Source organism: Pseudorca crassidens, chromosome 9, assembly GCF_039906515.1.
Source record: "Pseudorca crassidens isolate mPseCra1 chromosome 9, mPseCra1.hap1, whole genome shotgun sequence".
Lineage (NCBI taxonomy): Eukaryota > Metazoa > Chordata > Mammalia > Artiodactyla > Delphinidae > Pseudorca > Pseudorca crassidens.
Window position 1 is genome coordinate 55,421,088 of NC_090304.1, and position 19,779 is coordinate 55,440,866.

The window sequence follows — 19,779 nt, forward strand, 5'->3', positions numbered from 1 at the left end:
AGGGCTCGAACACATGTCCCCTGCATTGGCAGGTGGATTCTTAACCACTGTGCCACCAGGGAAGTCTGCCACCCATTTTATTTATTTATTTATTTATTTATTTATTTATTTATTTATTTATTTATTTATTTATTTATTTATTGCTGTATTGGTTCTTCGTTTCTGTGGGAGGGCTTTCTCTAGTTGTGGCAAGCGGGGGCCACTCTTCATCGCGGTGCGCGGGCCTCTCACTATCGCGGCCTCTCTTGTTGCAGAGCACAGGCTCCAGACGTGCAGGCTCTGTAATTGTGGCTTACGGGCCCAGTTGCTCCGTGGCATGTGAGATCTTCCCAGACCAGTGCTCGAACCCGTGTCCCCTGCATTGTCAGGCAGATTCTCAACCACAGCGCCACCAGGGAAGCCCAGCCACCCATTTTTAATTTTAGAAGCTTTTATTGTTTTATGTCTGCTAAAGCTATTTCCTCCTCATAGTATTACTTTTTCAGTGTTCCCATTCTTGCATGTTTATCTTTCCATATGGACTTTGCATCTTGTCTATCTTCATAAGAGAGCTTGCTGGTATTTTTATTGGGATTGTATTGAATTTACAAATTAACTTAGGGAGAACTAACATCTTTATAATGTTGAGTCATAAAATTCAAGAACAGGGGATATCTTTCCATTTGTTCTTAGTTGGTGTCTTTCAAGAATGTTTTAAAATTTTCCTCATGTAGGTTTTATGCATTTCTCATTAAATTTGTTCCTAAGCACTTAATCTTTTTTTGTTTTTATTATGAAATGTGTTTTATCTATCCTTATGACCTTTGTTTATTATTTGTATATATAAAGGCCGTTGAATTTTGTATTTTAATTTTGAATCCTGCTACTTCACTGAACTCTTTCACTATTTGAATTAGTTTTATCATTGGTTCTCCGGTTTTTCTCTTTTTTTCAGGTATAACATTATATCATCTGCAAATAGATATAGTTTTTTTTTTCTTTACTCAGTCTTAGGCCTTACGTTGATTTATTTTGTTTAATTGCATTAGCTAATACCTCTAGTACGATGTGGAATAGTGGTGTAGATAGAGGTTATTCTTGCCTTGTTTCTGGTCTTAGTGGAAGTGCTTCCAGTGTTTCTTGATTAAATAAGATGTCGGCTTTAGGACTACATTTTATTGTGTTGAGAACGTATCCCTCACTTCCTATTTCATTGAATGTTTTTATTGTGAATCGGTGTTGAATTTTGTTAAAGGCTTTCTTGGCATCTAGAGAAAAAAATCATGGTTTTCCCCTTAGGTTCATTAATATGGTACATACTGGTTATGGGTTGAATTGTGTCCCCCCCAAAGATGTTGAAGTCTAACTTCCAGTGCCTCATAATGTAAATTTGGAAATAGGGTCTTTACAGAGGTGATCAAATTAAAATGAGGTCATTAGAAGGACCCTAATCCAATATGACTGGTGTCCTTATAAACAGGGGAAATTTGGACACAGAGATAGACAGACACACAGGGAGAACACATGTGAACATGAAGGCGTAGATCATGGTGTTGTGTCTACAAGCCAAGGAGTGCCAAAGATTGCCAGCAAACCACCTGAAGCTAGGAGAAAGGCACGGAGCAGATTGTCCCTCACAGCCCTCAGAAGGACCCAACCCTGATGACACATTGATCTTGGACTTCTAGCCACCAGATCTGTGAGACAATAAGTTTGTGTTTAAGCTGCCCAGTTTGTGGTACTTTCTTATGGCAACCCTAGCAAACTAATGCTATTAATGGATTTCCTGTTATTAAACCAACTTTGTATTCCTGAATAAATCCCACTTGGTTTTGGCTGGTTCTTAATAATATCCAGGATACTAACAAAATATAAGCAGTGTTTCAGAGTAGCATGGAATTAAGAGCAACTCAAAGTTCATTTTGTCCTTCATATCCCTATTTTCCATGGTGTGTGCTCTCCCCTGGAGTCCAGTGTGACTCTCCCATTTCTCAAACTCTCAGGAGAATACTATTAGTTCTGCATGTCCTGAAAAGTTCTGTATGTCCAATTCCACTTCTCTCCCTGCGATCCCGTCCCCTTGGCTAGATGGGTGTGGGGGAACTTGAATGGTTACTTGAATATTTTACCCTAAGACACCAGACATTAGGAGCCTTCGTGTTGAGCCATTTCCCATGCCAAGGGGCTTCCTTTAGGGTTCTCAAACAATAGCTAGACAATTAGATCTGTTGGGATTTTTAAAAGAAATTATTATTATAAGGATTTCACTTGGGAAACTCGTTACATACAGGAGCAGTGAAGATAGGGGTTTGCTGGCCTGTAGCAAAGAAGATTCTCTCCAGGGCTCTGGTGGGGTGGAGGCTATGGAGTCCTGCAGAGCTAGGAAGAGGGAACTAGGTCACAGCTCTGGGTGACAGAGACTCTCCCAAGACAAGTAGAAAGGGCTGCCCTGTGAGGAAATGAGCTCCCAGTTACAGGGGGATGCAGCAGAGGTTGGACATCCAGTCAAGAAGCCATCAGAGGTGGCCTTTCCCTGGGGGAGAGAAGAGGAGGAGGGGGATAGAGGAGGAGGAAGAGGGGAAGGGCATGAGTGGAGTCAGACAGGGTAGGGAGGATCCCAGTTCTGCTATTTCCTGATTGTGTGACCGGGGCATCTCCTGAGGCTCAGTTCTATCATCTGTAAAATGGGGCTAATGAGGGCTCCTGCCAAGGTGGTTGTGAGAATTACATGGGAAAAGCACCTGCACAGCAGGCCCCGTGATGGCATGGGAATCAGTTTATAGCAACCGACCAGCAGGGACCTGGGGCCAGAGCATCATCCCCAGCCCCTTCCCCCAATTTTTTGGGAGACCAAGCTCTTCCTGGCTTGTCTGGAAACCTCTCCATCTTAACCCTCAACAAGAGCAGGGCCAATGCCTCCCCCACTGCACCAGGCTGGGTGCCCTGGACAGGTCACTGTCCCTCTCTAGGTCTCTTTCCTCATCTGTCAGAGAAGGTGGGAGCTGCCAGAGATGGGCTCTGAGGTGGGCCCTTCCAGTTCTAACATCCTAGGATGGCTGGGCTTCTAACCAGCCATGTGTACGTGTCTCTGCTCTTGGGACCCAGTGTCTTCAGAAAATGAGGGGGTTGGGCTAGATTGAAATAACATCGAGAGCACTTACTTTGAGTCAGGGCCCACTCTAGGGGTTTTACATGGTTCAGTCCATTTAATCCCCACAACAACAGCATGGAGTGGGTGCTACTATAATAATTTTATAGGTGAGGTGACTGGGGCACAGAGAGTTTGGGTCACTTGTCCAAGGTCACACAGCTAATAGGAGCCCAGGCAGTGAGTCCAGTGTACATTCTTGCAACCACCACGAAACACTCCTCTTGTGGCTCCAACAGTCGGAAATACAAAAGGGGGGCTGATTAGTCAGAGTGACTTAGAGGTACACTGGGAACACTGGAAGGAGAGATGAGTGGGCCTGAGCTTCTCCATCTGCGAAGTGGGCTGACACAGGCCTCGGATGAGCATAACAAACACGTCTGCCCTGCCATCCCAGAGCCCCTACTGTGTGCTAGGGCTGGTCACTCACAAACCTTCTCAGTCTTATGTGGGAAATATGCCCCTCCTGCTGTCGCCCCATCATAGCATATTGAGTAAATAAATACTCAATACGGGCCTGGAGCTTGCTTTCCCCATCTGACAAGGGCCCTCCTTGTGACTCCTGGGGTCTGGGTCCCGCTCCTCCATCCAGAATCTTGGGGATGGATATGGACATGGAGATAGCGCTCGCCTCTTCCAGTCCTTCTTTTCCCAGCCCCCTGCCTCGGTGCCGACCTAGGCTGGGCTCTGGGGAACTCCCGGAGATGCTGGGAGGGAGGGGCCGGAGAACGCGGGCCCGATCAAGCCGAGAGGGGTCGGGCTGCGCCGCGCAGGCCCCCAAATCCTCATCTACTCTCCAGCGGGAGCTCTGCAGCCACCTTCCTGCCCGTTCGCCTCACAGCTCGGCGCCAGTTCGCATGCGCTGCAATCCTGGCCCTCCCGCCCAGCTGGAAACCACGCCTCTGTCCCCCCAATGGGCGGAGGCCGCTGGGCGGGCCCGGCCGCCCGGGAGTCCTAGCTCGAGCCCCGCCCCAGGCCAGCCCCAGCTGATCTCCGGCAGGAGCCAGAGGCAGCTGAGGGGGCCGGTCCAGCTTCCGCTCCAGTGCCAGCGCCGAGCCCGGCATCCCCGAGTCCGCTGGACCCGCGGCGGCGCGGCAGGTAGGAGGCGCTGCGCAGAGGGAGGTGTGTGCGAGCGCGCGTGTGTTCATGTGTGTGTTTCGGAGGTGTGTGTGTGTGTGTTATGGGTGCAGCGAGGGCCAGCGCGTGCCCTGTGAGCGCGAATCGGTGGGTGTGGGGTTGCACATCCTGCAGCCGGGGAGGAAGGAGGTGAGCGCTGGCTTTGAGGCCCGGGGGGGGCGGCGGGCGGGGACCTCCAGGATCCGCCCCGGCCCCGGGGGTTCGTCCCCACCCCCGCTCGAGGCTAGGGGCCTCTTCCCACTGTACCCGAGTGTCCGGAGCTGGTTTCATGGTGCTTACGCGCCGGGGTTTACCTCCTGGGGCTTGACCGGCCCTTGCCCTCCTCTTCCTCACAATTCCCCTTTCGTGTCCCTTCCCAGGCCTCCGCCCATTCAATTCCACAACCCCTCCCGGGTACCTCCCCATCCTCCGTCCCCCGGCTTGGGAAAGGGGGCAAGGCCACAATCGATTCCCTTCCTCACCATCTTCCCAGGTTGAATAGGGGCCTTTTCTCCTGGGCTGCTGGGCTTGGGTGTGTGTGTGAGGGGGCCAGGGAGGCAGGGACAGCTGGGGGAGAATGGATCTTGGGCTGCTCTGATCCTGCCACCACCTTTCAGAGTTGGGCATCTGAGGAGACCCACCTGGGTTCCAGAGGTGAAGCAGGACGGATCGTTAACAGGTGCCAAGTTCTCGCCAGGCTTCATTTCCTGTGGTGGGATTCAGCCCCAGACCCCACAGGGTGGAGGAGAGTGAGGCACAGAGGGTGAAGTGACCTACTCTCTCTCTCAGGGTTGCTGAACCAGAATTTGCAGCTGGGTTGCCCTGGCTCTCAAACCAGAATCCTCTCCCTACACCAGCTTCGAAGAGAGAAGTGCCCAGGGCAGTTATTTGTAGGATTCTGGGGAGGGAGAAATCTGGGCAGACTTCCTGGAAGGGAGGGTGTTTGAGTGTGGGGCTCAGCCTACCCTATGAGTGTGAGGCCTCCTGAAGAAACTACTGTATTCTGCTGCAAGGATTGAAAGCCTCCCACCCAGGGTCTTTGGGCCTAGCCTTTGCTGCAGTTCCCAGAGTCCTGGGGTGGGGGTGGGGAGGCCTGGCTGCTTTCCCAGGCTGAGGGTGGGGCAAGCTGGGCCCAGCTGTTGCTGCTTCAGGCCAGAGCTGGGAGCCTGGACGTGGATGTGCTTAGGTGGGGTCATCGCCCTGAGGAACCTCTCTTCTGACCGACGAGGCAGATGGGTCAAACCGAGAAGGCCCTGCCCAGATTTGCACCCAGTGCTGGGTGCCAGTCCCTGCCCAGGAACTGGGGAAGGTTTCACTGCAAAGGATATATCGGTGCTGGGTGCTGAAGGATGGAAAGTTCACCAAGCAGAAAAGCAAGGGCAGGGCACTGCAGGCCCAAGGAATAGATGGGTAGAGGCCTGGAAACGTAACTGAATGATAGCCCATAGGGAGGGGCATTAAATCATCAGAAGTGCATCCCAGAAGTGTCGTCTTTGGCTCTGTGGTGGGTGAGTTGCTAGGGAGCCCCGAGCAGGGGGAGGCCCCTTCCTCTTTCCCCTCGCCTCTCCCCTCCCCAGCTCCCCACCCAGGGCTAGGCTTGGCACCTGAGGGGGGCATCTGATAGGGCTTCCCAGAGCCTGCACAGGAGGGGTGGTGGAGCCGGGGGGGGGGGGGGGGGAGGGGAGCCCTATCTGAGACGGAGCCACCACTGGGGGTGGAGCGGGTTTGGGGGAAGTCGATGAAGTGTGAGAGGCCTGTGGGCTTCGGGGGATGACATCCAGGCCACTGCTCCCAGGCCAGTGCTGTCTCTGGCTGCTTCTGCCCCTGCCTTCCCTGTGGGCTCTCAGGACAGCCCTGAAGCCCTGATCCCTGAACAGGTGGCCCTCCCGGAGGCCCCAGTGGCCACAGGGAAGCCTGTCTCCATGACCTCTCCTACCTGCAGGGCCTGTCATTGTGTCACGCCTCCTCCTCGCTGAGACTGGCTCTGCACGTGACCTTGAGACAGGGAACTTCCCCTGTGAGTCTCAGTTTCCTCATATGCAAAATGGGGGTAAATGCTGCCTAGTCATAGGGATTTAAGGGTTGATGATGAAGTTAAGTCCCGAAACGAAGTACATGGTGTCTGGTAGTCATTATAACTAATAGTACCTAACTGTCAGCACCACTTAATCCCTTCTTCCCTGGGGGAGGGACAACCCAGAGGAAGGAGGGGCCGACTTTGGGTGGAGAAGGGTGAAAGGAAACAGGGTCTCTCCCATTGAAGTGGAAGCCCCTCTTGGCTTCAGTGGTTGAGAACTGTGGCCTTCTCAGCCCTCCTGTGGCGGGGCTCACTATCGGGGCCTGGCAGGTGAGAAGTCTGTCTGCTGCTGGTCTTCTCACCTCACGCCTGACTTTCTCTGCCCCAGGGTCCTCAAGTGTTTTGAGTGCCTTTAGAACCCCCTCCCCTCCACCCCTCTAGCCCCTCCGGAGACCTCTTCTGCCCCTTCATGCCTCGCCCTTTCTGCTCAAAACATTCCTTGGCTGGCCTCCCGGGCCTCGCCTTGAGGACCGCAGACTCTGCAGCTTCTTCTCCTCCCTGGGTCGATGGTGATGCCCTGGGATTGCCTCACTTTAGTTCAGGCCGAGCTGCTGACTTCACTTTGGCCTCAGGCCTTGCCTTTCCCTGTTCACTAATGGCAAAATGGGCCAAGTCCCTTTGGGGTTCTAATCCAGGTTTTTTTAGGAAGCCAGCCTTCAGGCTTGGACGTAGGAAGTTGCGAAATGTGAACATTTGCTGGCCTGTAATGGCCCGAGCTATTGCTCCCCGTTCTGATTGTTCAGGGATGTGTTTCTAGGGGTCTCAGCTTTCCCAGGACCAGGGGTATGAGGGTGCCACTGGCTGGGGCCATGGTGGCTTGTGGGCGTGGACTGTGGTTTTCTGCCACAGTGGTGCATGTGGTCAGCTGTGAGACAGGGGACTGGTGGCCGGACTAGACCAAGCCCATTCATTGGTACCCAGCCAGCCAGCACTTTCAGGGTATGCCCAGGATGGCCTCAGGATCTTGCAGCCTGGGGGACAAAAGGCAGAGAGCCTGCTGGCCTGATCTGCCTGCCCCTGCCCAGCCAGCCCCTGCCCCATTGCCCACTGTTGGGTAACTTCTGCTAGTCAGGGTGCGGTGGTGGGACTCAACTGGTGTGTTACTAATAATATAGTAACTAAGACACTGGAGTTTGGGGTGGCTTTGTTTTCCATTGGAGCAGTTGATCCTCGCTCACTCACTTCCTTGAGCAGGAGAGAGGTGTGAGACTACATACTTACCCACAGGAATGATACTAATGGTATACATTGCCTTTCGCTGCTGTAACAAATGAACACCAATTTAGTGGCTTAAAACAACACAAATTTATCCTCTTACTGTTTTGGAGTCAAAAGTCTGGAAAGAGTCTTATGAGCTAAAATTAAGGTGTCAGGCTGGTTGCCTCTGGAGGCTCCAGGGGAGCCTCTGTTCCTTGTGGCTGTCGGCGTTCCTCACGACCTCATCACCCCATTCTCTCTACTTCCGTAACCTCATTGCCTTTTCCTCTTTTGGAGTCAAATCTCCCTCTGTCCCCCTCTTAAGGACACCTGTGATTACATCTAGGGCCCACCCGGATAATCCAGGATAATCTTTCCATCTCAAGATCCTTAATTACATCTGCAAAGTCTTTTTTGCCGTCTAAGGTAACATTCTCAGGTTCCAGGGATTGGGATGTTGGCATTTTGGGGAGCAGTTATTCAGCCTACCACAGGAGCCAACTGCAGTGTCATTGCAGGCGCCATGGGTGCCCACAGCTGCTTCCCCGAGGGGGTCACCCTCAGTGTCTGCTTCCGCCTCAGCATAGGAGCCTTTGCCGGCAGAGCCTGGGCTGCTGCAGCTCTGGCCCCGAGCCCAGCCTGAGGCCACAGTAGGCAGAGCTCAGGGATGTTTGGAAGAGGGGAGTGTGCTGGCGTGTCCCCACGGGTTGACCCAGAGACCAGACCCCATCCTGGGGTCCTTAACATAAGAGTAGGTTAAGCCTGCCAGAGTGGAGTGCATCTCAGACATTCATTCACTAGCCCCAGTGCTGTGCAGGGTCACTTGATCCCCACCGTCACCCTGTGAAGGCCAGGCCGGGAGCCCCATTTTGCAGATGAGTATACCAAGGACAGTTGGGGCTAAGCCCTGCCTAGAGCAGAGATGTGTGAGGGGAGCCAGGGGTGAGGGCAGGTTGGGCCAGCAGAGCGGGAGACCTGCATTTCATAGATGAGAGCTCTGAGGCACAAAGAGGTAACTGTTCTTGTCCCTTTCTGGCCTCATTCTCCCCATCTGAAGATAAGGATGTGGACGGGACATTCCGAGGCTCTGATTTCTCCTCTGGGCACGGGGAGGAGGAGGCACTGGCGTTCAAGGCTGCTTCGGGCAGGAATGTGACATGGGGCCCGGAAGTGCCGCCAGCACACCGCTTTTGCCCAGAGACGTGGTTGTCATCCTGGGAGGTCGTGAGCCTCCTGGTGCCTCCAAGGAAGGACCCCCAGCCAGACCCCCAGATAGCGCCTGGCTGTGTGCTGTGGCCCCTGGCCCAGTGTGGGTCTGCATGGATCTCCATGGCCAAGGCCATGCTTTGCAGGTCCATTTCTCCAGCCTGGTCTCCCTGCCTGCGTCCTGGCCTCCTTTCCATCCAGACTTCTTGTGAATCCTCCAGGAGCCCAGCTCACACCCTGGCACTCTCCCGAGTCCTTAGCCTGGCTTTCAGGGTCCCCATAACCTGGCTGTGGCAGTGTTGCCTTGCTAGCCCTTTCTTCCTCTCCCCTGCACCCTGTCCTCCCGCCTTGCCTAAATGGTTTCCTCCTCCCAGGAGGTTCCGTCTTCCTCTGAACCTTCCAGTTCTGTCTCTTAAAAATCACAGCCCACCCTATGAGCTCCTGCTTAGATGCCGCCTCCTCCTCGAGCCTTTCCTGCCCCGTCTGAACGCATCACTGCCCTCTTAGAGCAGATCTCTCTGGCTGGTGCTGGGGTTGCTGTCTCTCCTCCACCAGGCTGACCTCCCGGGCTGAGCCTGGTCCGACTTTTCGCTGCCCCCTTGGCCAGGCGCAGAGCAGGTGTGGGAAGGTTGAATGGGAGCATGCGGCTGAGTGGGACTCCCTGGAGCTGATGAGTGGGTCGCTGCCTTTGCTCGAGGGAGGGAGTGGTGGGCCAGGCAGAGCAGAGCCCTGACATGAGGCAGGCTCCTGACTGTCCTGAATGCACCTCTTCCCTCTCTACGCCCCCTGGGCCTCATCTGTGCAATGAGAACAGTACAGCTCATTTCTGAGGGTGTGCAGGAGTTTGACCTAGGAATTGAGCCTCAGTTTCCCAGTCTGAGAAATGGGCACCATCCCACCAGGTTTCCAACCTTGGTTCTTGGAGGCAGATGGTACGAGAGGCACAGACTACCTATGCAGGAAGCAGAAAAAGAGGCTGTCCTGGTGACAAACATAGCTGATTGGAAAAGAGCAAGAAGTGTCCCCCTCTCCACCATTCAATGGTGAGAGCCTGCAGGCCAGAGAGGGCAGGGTCTTGCCTGAGGTCACACAGCCCAGTGGAGCTGAGGCAGCTTCAGTGACGTGATCAAGTCTCATTTTTGTAGGTTGTTTCCCCTGTGGGGAGTGAACAGCACCTGTGAGCTGCAGGTGTCTACCCCGCCCCAGTAGGGTAAGAAACAGCCGCTGCTGCTCCGGCGCTCAGTGGCGCCTGCCCCTCCCTCTGCACTTTCTCACCAGATATGCTGCTGGGCTGGGTTTCCCAGGCCCAGTGACCTTCAGTGCCCAAGCCAGCTGCTCACCCTGCCCGATGCCGAGCCTTGGCCAGCCTGCTGCCCACGAAGGTTCCCAGCTTCTTCCTGTCCCTGCTGATGCCCGGCAGATCCAGCTGGATCTCACCTGCTTACTGAGGCTCCCCGGCCCCCTCCTCACAACACCCAAGTCCCAGTGGGAACCGCTGAGGGGCAGAGGCCTGGGGACTCAGCCAGGGCCACACAGCGAGCCAGCCCCGAGGCTAGCTTTCCCCTCATATACACGGCCGGCCGGGGGACACCAGCACCCCAGGACCAGCGAGGGACCCTGAGCCCCGAACACGCCTGGCCCTGCCCTCCAGACCCACTTGTCTCTTAGCACAGAGCGCTTGGTAGGGTTTACGTATTAGAAAGCTCACTGCAGCTGGGTGGAGACTGGATTGGACACAGATAGAAACCATAAGGGGAGGGCAGTGGAGAAGAAAGACAGGATTTCCCAGTCCCGGTGACGCCTACTTGGCCTTGGCCAGAGTGACTCACTGGGCCTGGCCCCCTGGTTCTGCTGCCGGAGCCCCCGTGGCCCCTACGCAGCTCACGCTTCTCGCCCCTTCTCCCCCACCACCCTGCCATCCGTTCCTCAGCACATGGTGCATGGGGGAGATGGGGTCCTGGGAGGCCACAACACAACCACAGTCGGACACAGAGAGATGTGTTGAGCATGTTAATGAAACGGTGGCTCGTGGGGCAAGAGAGGAGTGGGAGTGGCTCTACAATAAAAGGGAAGGAACTCATTGATAAAACCCAAACTCTGAGGCTCCAGGCCCCCTCCCTGGCCTCTGGCCTTCCCTGCCCTGGCTCTGGCTGAGGCTCTCCCTGGCCCACGTTACTACTTCAACACCTGACCCTCGGTCTCACCCCTCCACCCCTCTCTGGCTGCCCCATGCCCTCAGTGAGAGCCCACTTCCCAAAGCCGCCATCCCAGTCTTGCAAACCCGGTCCTGCCAGCTTTCCCCACTCAAAGCTCTGCACCCTGGCCTTCCCTCCACCTGCAGTGCATCCTGCCTGCGTGCTCCCCCTGCAGATTCCCGCCTAGCCTTCCAGCCCTGCTCTGTCCAGTTCCATCTTGGAGAGACACCACCATTCTTCCTGCCCCTATAGCCCCACCTGCAACATGCATTGCTTCTGGGACCACTGACCACAGTGTGTCTGGCTTAGTTCTTGGTCTGTGCCTGTCACCCTGTGCCTCTCCTCCCTGGGACTGCTGTGAGGATCTGACCCCCTCCTGTCAGCTCAGGACCAGCCCAGAGGGGTGCCAAAGAAGACGAGCATGTTGGAATTGACTGTTCCCTGAATTACAAGCTGCAGCTGTTCAGCCCTTCCCTGGTCATGTGGCATAGGGGAGGGGGTTCTGTTGCCTGGAGTGGGATGTGGTGGGAGGTTGAGGGAGCGGGGCCGGGGTCGGGGAGCTTTGTCGGGCATCCTTGGCTCCTTCGGCCGGCCCTGGATGACACCCACTCTGCCAGGCCATGCTGCGCCATGGGCACCCACTGTGGGGTGTGGGAACTGGGGCACAGAGGAGGGACCCGCAGCAGGCCTCCTGCAGTCTCCTTTCACTCCCGCAACTGGCTGGTCCCCAGGTGGAGTTGGGTCTGCCTCCCACCCAGCTCTGCGTTCACACATGGGCACACAGGCTCTCTGGCCTGCCTTCCGGTTTTGCTGCCCTGGTCGTGTCCTTTTCCAGTGCATTCTCCATGTGGCAGCCAGGTGGATCTCAAGTCCCTCCCCTGCTCAGCACCCTTCCCGCTCTCCATCACCTCAGGATGAAGCCCGATCCCTGCGCCTGGCCTTCCCGGACCTCTGGCTGGGATCCTGGGCAGCCTTGCCTGTGGTCTCCTCCTGCACCCACACCGCCACTCTGCCTCAGCTCAGTTCCTTTCCCTGAGCGCCCTGCCTGCCCTCAGGGCCGAGAACATCTCCTGAGGATGGGGCCTGGCTGGTTGGTACCCCCTCCTCAGAGAGGAAGCTTTGGAGGTGTGTGCCCTGTGGGGTGTGGGGCTGCCACCCCGACCTTGTGGGATCCTCTCTTGGACTTGAGCACCTCAAGGGTCAAAGCCACAGGTGTCCTGAGAGACAGAGGAGGCGGCTCGCAGGAAGTCACAGCCTGTCCATGAAAAAGGCCGAGCCCGGACTAGTGCTGTGACCCAGCCTGGGCTTCTTCCCTGCTCTACACTCCCTGGGTCTTCCCACCCTGGGTGCCAGGCAGAACCCTACGGGTATGTAATGTCCCCAAAACTGGTGGGATCAGGGTCACTAGATTCAGCTAGGCCTTCTTCCCAGGGCCCCTGCACAGGCTTTTTCTGTTTAAGGTTTTATTAAAGCACAACTGACCTACAGAACAATGCTTAAGTCATAGATACGTAGCTCTGTGACCCTATCCATGTGGCCACCACCCAGATCAAGGAGCAGTGTTACTGGAACCCCAGAAGCCCCCCTCCTACCCCTTCCAGTCACTACCCCCAAAGGCAGCCACCATCCTGCCTTCAACTCACCATAGATGGCTTATATCTGCTTTTCAGTTTTACATCAGTGGAATCGAAGTATTGTTCTCTTGTTTACTATTGTGCTCATGAGAGCCACCCATGAGTTGCATGCAGCAATAATTTGTCCATTTTCATTACTGTATAATATTCCATTAAACACCATATTCATCCTTTCTTCTGGTGATGGACATTTTGGGTTGTTTCTAATTTTTATCTATAACAAATACTACGACACTAAACACTCTTGTACTTGTTTTTTGGTGAACATGTGCACGTGCTTCTGTTCAGTATCTACTTAGGAGTAGAATTACTGAATGATAGAGTATGCATTTGTCCAGCTTTAATTGATGCGGTCAGATGTTTTTGCAAAGTGGTTGTATCAGTTGACACTCCCACGGCCAACGTGGAAGAGCTGGACTGGGGGGAGAGAGAGAGAGAGAGAGAGAGAGAGGGAGAGAGGGAGAGAGAGAGTGTGTGTGTGTGTGTGTGTGTGGTGGTTTCTCCTGCAGCCATTCCGGTCAGGGCGTAGTGGTATGTCATTGTGCTTTTAATTTGCATTTCCTTGATGATTAGTGAAGTCCAGCACTTTCCTTCCATCTATTGGCCATTTGGATATGCTCTTTTTCTAATATTTTCTTCAAAAAGCTTCACTGTTTTACCTTTCGGTTAGATTTGCAGTCTATGTGGAATTGATTTTGAGTGTGGTGTGCGTTCGGGGTCAAGATGAAGCTTTTCCCACACGGATAGCTAGTCAACTGAGCACCATTCATTGAAAAGACCATCCTTTCCCTAATGCACTGTGATGTCACCTTTTGTCAAAATCAGGTGTCCTCGTCTTGGAGGGCTCTCTAGTCTGTTTGTCTACCCTATGCCAGCCCCACACTGTGTCAATCACTAGAGCTTTGTGAAAGGTCTTGTCACCTTGAGTGTGAGTCCTCCAGCTGCTCTTTTTCACGTGGGCTCGGCTGTTCTTGGCCCCCTGAGTGCTGGCTCTGTTATCCCACCCCTTAGAGGAAGCCGCAAGGCTCAAAGAGGGGAGGTGACTTTCCCCTGCCACACAGTTCTGGAACGCAGTCTTGGCTTCTTCCTGGGCAGCACCCTGCCCTCCAGGTGTGATGTAATGCTACGCTTCCCGCCTGCACCACGGGGAACTTAACAGATTTCTTGAAATCATCTTCCTTCTTCCTTGATATTTTTGAAAGGAAGCTGTGCGTTTACTCTAAATGGAAAGTCAGTATTACTCTCTAAGTACAAGGTAACTGGAAGAATCTTAAAACTGAATGAAAACAACAGAAAAATCCCTTCCGTTGCAGCCAGGTGCTGTTGCTGTGAGCCTGGGGCTGGCTCTTCCTTTGTTAAGTAGGTGGGCAAGGGCCGTGAGGGTTTCAAGACTTGCTGGACCGAACTGAGTTCTCCTTGAGAGAGAAGTGGATGGGGAATAACTTTCTTACTGACTTATTTACTGCCACGTAAAGCAATTTAGAGCGACCCCTAAAATGATCACAGTACTAACGTGGGGCCAGCTTTGGGAAGCCCTGGTGTGATGAAGAGGCTGGAGGCTTGAGGTCCAGCTCATGGGCTGCAGGTTTTGTGCATGTTCCTTTTATGTTCTCATCTAAAAAATGGAACTGAAACTGTCTCCTGTTTCCCCCTGGCTGCGGTGGCTGAACTGTCCAGGAAGGCTCAGTGCTATCTGCCCCCGCTGTAGCTGACTCCTTGTGGCCTGCTGCAAGATGAGCCCTTACTCTGCCCACGCACCCCTGGCCTGTCCCTGCCACCTCCAGCAGGTCCAGGGACAGCAGATCAGGGCACACCCTCGCGGAAGGAGGTACACACTGTTTCCAAGGTGAGGATAGATAGAGCTCCTATGGGGCAGGCCCCGGGGCAGATGCCACCTTACAGGCTGGAACCAGGAAGGGCTGATAGCAGTTCAGAGGGGTTAGTAAATTGCCCAAGGACACACAGCGCTAAGTGGTGCAGCTGGGATTCAAACTCAGGTCTGACTGACCTGCTGGAAGGCTGGGTTCCCTGAGCTCCCTGGTGGGTGCTCCCATGCCCTTGTTCTGACCCGGGTCAGTGCCCCCATGCTCAGTCTGTGGAATCCCACTGTGCCAGCTGGGTCTGAATCAACTTGTGCTTTCCTGCCTCTGAGCCTTTGCTTGAGCTATTCCCTCTGCCTGGAGTGGCCTTTCTCTCCTAAAGCACAGCTGAATTCTGGGTCCAGGCCTTTGTGAAGGCTTCTTTGTGTCCCTCTTGCTGGAATGACTCATATTCCATGCTGCCTTGTGTCTGTTGGCTGCAGGAGACCATGAAGTTCCTTGGGGACAGGAACCCTGAATTGTTGTAACCCTCCTGGCAGGGGAGGCACATAGTAGATGTGACCCAGACATCCGTGCTGACATCCCCCAGGGACACAGTGCATTGAAGTATGCCAAGTGCTAGTCCATGCGGCCGTGTCTCATTTGATCCTCCCAGAGGCCCTGGCACATTATCTCTTCCTTCCACACAAGGACCATGCAGACCAGAGAGGTGACGTGGCCTGTCCAGGTCTCACAGCTTAGGGGGACATTGCGAAACTAAAGCCAGGTCTCCGTCAGGAGCTAGAGAAGGGCTGGGCCACAGCAGAGAGCCCCAGGGCTTTAGCGGCATCTTCCACGGACAGCATCAGGAACAGGAGGGGAGGAGGGGGGACAGAGAGAGAGAGAGGCCTGATCTAGTGGGAAGGGGCGAGCCCTGGCCTTCAGGAGACCTGAGAGCTGGTGCAGCTCTGACACGGAAAGCTGATCCCCCTGGGAGTCCTGGGCACTCTTTGAACCTGTTTTTCCCATCAGTGAAGGAATTCCTCATGCATCATCTGTGTTGGCTCATTCAACCCAAATTCACTGAATCCACCCCCGCTCCCCAGTGTTGGACACTAGGGATACAGAGAGGAGCTGGACATGGGCTCTGTCCTGGAGGGGGGTAGGCTGGGGAGACAGACGAGTCATATGCAGATGGGGTACAATGTAACGGGCGCTGTCACAGGGGTTCCAGGACTGTGGAGGTAAGGGGAGGAACAATGTCGCACAGGTGGGAGGTACTTGGGCTGAGTCTTGAAAGGTGACCAGAATTCTCCAGGTGTGCATGTGTGGATGGAACAGTGTGTGCAGAGGCCCTGAGTGGACCACAAGGAGCTCGTAGCACTGGAACCTAGGCCCAGGGTGGAGAATGGTGGGGGGAGCGAGATTGGCAGGGGCAGAGGGAAGAGGGCAGGCTGGGGGGCAGCTGGGAGGCTCAGGCTGTCCTGGTAGTGCCTGGCTCAAACTTCAGTGTCCTGAAGACAGGACGTGCCCCAGCGCCAAGCTCAGACCCAGGGAGAAGAGGCCAGGGTTTAGAAGCTGGCCTTCCTGATTGCTGGTTTATCTGTATCTATCAGTGGTTATGCCTGGAACTAGAGGGAGAGAGCAGAGCTCAGAGGCTGGCGACTCTGACCCCTTGGGCGTGTTGACTCAGTGGGTGGAGTGGGAGGCGACCTTGGGGCAGATGGAGGGTGCAGGAGGACGGTCGGCATGAGGTGCAGCCTGTGCAAAGGCCAGGGCCAGAGAGCCTGGCATAAGTAGGCCAGGGTCAGCCTGGCGGCCAGGGGTGAGGCTGGAGAGATGGCTGAACCGGGTCAGACCCTCAGGCAGCCAGGCCTGGTCCCGGTTCTGGACCTGGGCCGAGCCGAGCTTCCCCCTCTCTGTTCGCTCCTCCCTTCTGTCCTAGGAGCAAACCTTCCCAGCAGCGCTGGCCGCTGCGCGGCCTGGAGGGTGGCCAGAGCCCTCATTCTCCACCGGCCTGGCTCTGTGACCTCGGCCAGCTCGCTCCTCCTCCTTGGGTTCTGGGCTCTGAACACTGGAATTGCTAGAGCTGATTTCTGGGCTCCTGCTTTCAGCTTCTTTGATCTAATTCTTGCAGCTTAAATTGCTTCCTAAACAGGCCTTTCAGGAAACTGTGAGGCTCATGGCGCTCCTGGTGGCTGTGTGCAAGAGCCCAGGGGCTGCCTCTCCAGGCTCCCCCTTCTCTTTCCCTCAGGCCCCCAACACTGGGAGGGTGGGTGGGAAGGGGCAGGCTTATTGGCCTTCCCGGGTAGAGGGATGGCCAGAGAGGTTAAGGGGGTTGGCCTGAGGTCACACAGCAGTGGGACAGGTGGGCCCTGTATGACGTATGGGCAGAAGCTGAAGTGGCTGTGGGTCCAGAGCAGGGGACAGGCCAGCCCTCAGACCCTCGGCAGGCGGGGACCATCAGCCCCGCTCTCCCTTCTGTGCATCCGTGTTCCACTCTCACCCCTCCATTCTCACCTCCTTCCTTCCCTGTTTCTCCCCTCCCTTGAATCCTGTGGGGCTGGCTCAGCCAGGGTGTGTGTGGGGTGAGCCCTGCCCGCGCTTTGGGGTCGCCAGGCCAAGATGGAGGCTCCAAAGTCAGAGGATGTGTGTTCAAGTCCAGACTCTGCCATGGAACTTGGGCAAGTTGCCTCCCCTCACTGAGCCTCAGTTCTCTTTTCTGAAAAATGGCAACAGTGAAAGGCCTACCCAGCAAATCCTAAACGCCAACCTCTAGCCGGGTGGTTTGCACACGGCAGGTGCCAGAGACGCGGAGGTTCTCTCTTGGGAATGAGAGGGGCTTTTCTACTTCTGTTCTTCCTCTTCCCTCTGGCCTGCTAAGCAGTCTCCGCAGCCTCTGGTTAATTTTACTGGCATCTTCCAGTTACTGAAGCAACGTTGTTCCCATCTTGGAGATGAGAAAATAGGGAATCAGAGAGGTTGAGTGACTTGCTCAGGGCCACACAGCAGGTGAGTAGTACAGCTGGGACTGACACCCGTATCAGTTTGCTCACAAACTCATGTTGGCCCTAGAAGCTGGCCTAGCTTGCCTCAGTTTCCCTCAGCTAGGCTGCGAAGTTGGGACCTGTGTCTTGGGGGTGCGGGATTGCAGCGTTGCCCTGAGCAGGCCCAGTGATAAGTAGGCCCAGTGATAAGTAGGGTGTGGAGATCCCGGCTGGAGCCAGCAGCCCAGATGGAGTGTGAGATACAGGGCCATAGATGGGGCTGTCAGTCAGGTGCCTGGCTGTCCCAGCCTCTGTCAGGGCACCTGGCTGCGGCTCCCTCTCCTCCCCTCCCTCCCAGAGCCCTTTCCTGAGTCGGTCCAGTCTGGGTCTCTTGCATTTGGTCAGCACACGGCTACAAGGTTCAGGGTGCTGGACTGCGAGGCGCTGATAGGCGCGGCACCTTCATGTGCCAGGGCTGCGTGTGGATTCAAGTCCAGACTCTGCTGTGGAGTCTGGGCCTCGCAGGAGACGGGCCAGTTGGAAGCCTAGAAGACGGGTCCAGGCTGAACAGAGGGATGTGGGGGTCATCCATCTGCCAGGGGACCCCTGAGGGGGAGGGGAGGTCAGAGGGGGAGTTGGGTCCGGACCAGCGCTAGATGCCCCCGAGGCCTAGGAAGAGGAGACCGACCGTCCAGGAGTGTGAGACGCTGCAAGGTCTGGGAGGCCGTGTGGGAGAGTCTGGCTTTGGAGACTGGAAGGTCACAGGGTGGGGCTGGGAGTCCTGGGGGAGGTTAGGTCACCAGCGTGGAGGAGAGCGCTCCCTACAGAACTGGAGGCATTTATTCCGAAGTGCGGTGGAGAAGGCAGAGTGCTGGAAGGAGGTGGTGAGAAGGGATGTGACTGAAGGCTGGACGGGCCTCCAGGGCCAAGGGTTTTCCACACAGGACAGAGATGATCTTGCGGCTCTAGGCTAAGGCATGAGGGTCCGGAAGAGGGAAACTTGGAGACAGTGCTGCCGCTTTCCTGTGGGTGTGACACCAGCCAGGGAACTGCTGGGTCACCACTGGTCTGATTCTGTCTGGGAGCTCTAGGAAGGCTGGTGGAACAAAGGAAGGGAGGTCGTGGGTGCGGCCAGGCAGCCCTGAGCGCCATTGTGGTTGTGCCCTGTCGGCCCGCGGGCCTGGCGTCATGACCTCTAGGCATCAGAAATGAGGAAATTCAGGCTGTGGAGTTAGTCGGTTCCTCTCCCTGCTCTGTGCGTACCAGCTGTGTGACCTTGGGCAGGTCTCTCCCCCTCGCTGAGCCTCAGTTCCTGGCCTGTGCAATGGGGATGAGGGTGCCCACTTCCCAGACCTGTGGGGAGGGAGCACGCGGGGACCACCTCACTCAGCATATCCCTCGGGGCCTCCAGTCCTCAGGAAGTGATGCTCTTCTGATTTTCTGTCCTCCCAGGTACCCCAGGAGCTGCCCTCTGCTGCCTTGTCTCGGCCTCCCCTCCCGGGTCAGCGGTCACCATGTTCTCCTGCGTGAAGCCCTATGAGGACCAGAACTACTCGGCCCTGAAACGGGCCTGTCTGCGCAAGAAGGTGCTCTTTGAGGACCCGACCTTCCCCGCCACCGACGACTCACTGTATTATACGGGCACCCCAGGGCCCGCCGTCAGGTGGAAGCGCCCCAAGGTCAGTGTGTGGTCCGAACTGGTGCCAAGGTGGGCAAGCCCAGACCCACCCAGTCTGCGGGGGACAGTGGGTGACTGGCAGGGGTCGCTCTGAGGCCCCAGGCAGCCGAGAAAGTGGAGCGGCTGACGCTGGGCCCGCCTGCTGTGGGATTTCATCCGGTTGGGGAGCCAGGAGAGCGGCCCCCAGTTCCGTGGCCACCACTGCCCAGCCAGGACCTCTCTGGGCCTCAGCTTCCTTATGAGGAAAGTGGGGCCCTCTGTTCTGCAAACCCTCCTGCCAGGGTCGTTTTTCGGACACAAATGAGGTGACTTGGACGTGCCTTTTTTTTTAGTACAACGTAGAGTGACATTCAAGTAGAAGGAATTTACTTCGCTGATTATTGTCATAGTGATTTTGAAATAGTCATTTGCTGTACATGGAAGGTATTTATTACGATGGTTAATCAGTAATAATAGTAATAGTAAGAAATAATAGTACCGCATAGAGTTGTGGGCATTAAAAGAGACGATGCGTGAACGCCTGGCGCCACGCCTGGCACCCGTAAGCCAGCTGTCACCATTATTGCCGGGATCTGTGAATTACGGAGCATCTGTCTGGCGGCTCCCTCTGTCCCAGCCTTGGTCGCTGTGGCTGGAACGTGTTGAACAGAAGCTTCTGGCCTCATGGCATGATCTCATTCCCTTTAACCCCGATTCCTGAGTGTGAGAGTGGGTGTCCCGGGGGCCTGGGTGACGGAGAGGCTGCTGAAGGCCAGTGCCCCAG

At 55.4% G+C, this 19,779-nt stretch overlaps 1 protein-coding gene across 4 annotated transcripts in view; it reads left to right on the plus strand.

Moving 5' to 3' along the window:
* CAPN5 (calpain 5) overlaps positions 1 to 19,779 on the plus strand; it is a 57,995-nt gene that overhangs the window by 1,121 nt on the left and 37,095 nt on the right. For 2 of the 4 annotated variants that reach the window (XM_067750448.1, XM_067750450.1), the window contains exon 2: positions 18,791 to 19,017. In XM_067750448.1, coding sequence (XP_067606549.1) covers positions 18,853 to 19,017 — 165 coding nt within the window. In that variant the 5' untranslated portion in view covers positions 18,791 to 18,852. Of the gene's footprint in view, positions 1 to 4,079; positions 4,226 to 4,285; positions 4,394 to 18,790; positions 19,018 to 19,779 lie in introns of those variants that run through there. The other 2 variants (XM_067750452.1, XM_067750451.1) reach the window with 2 other exon arrangements.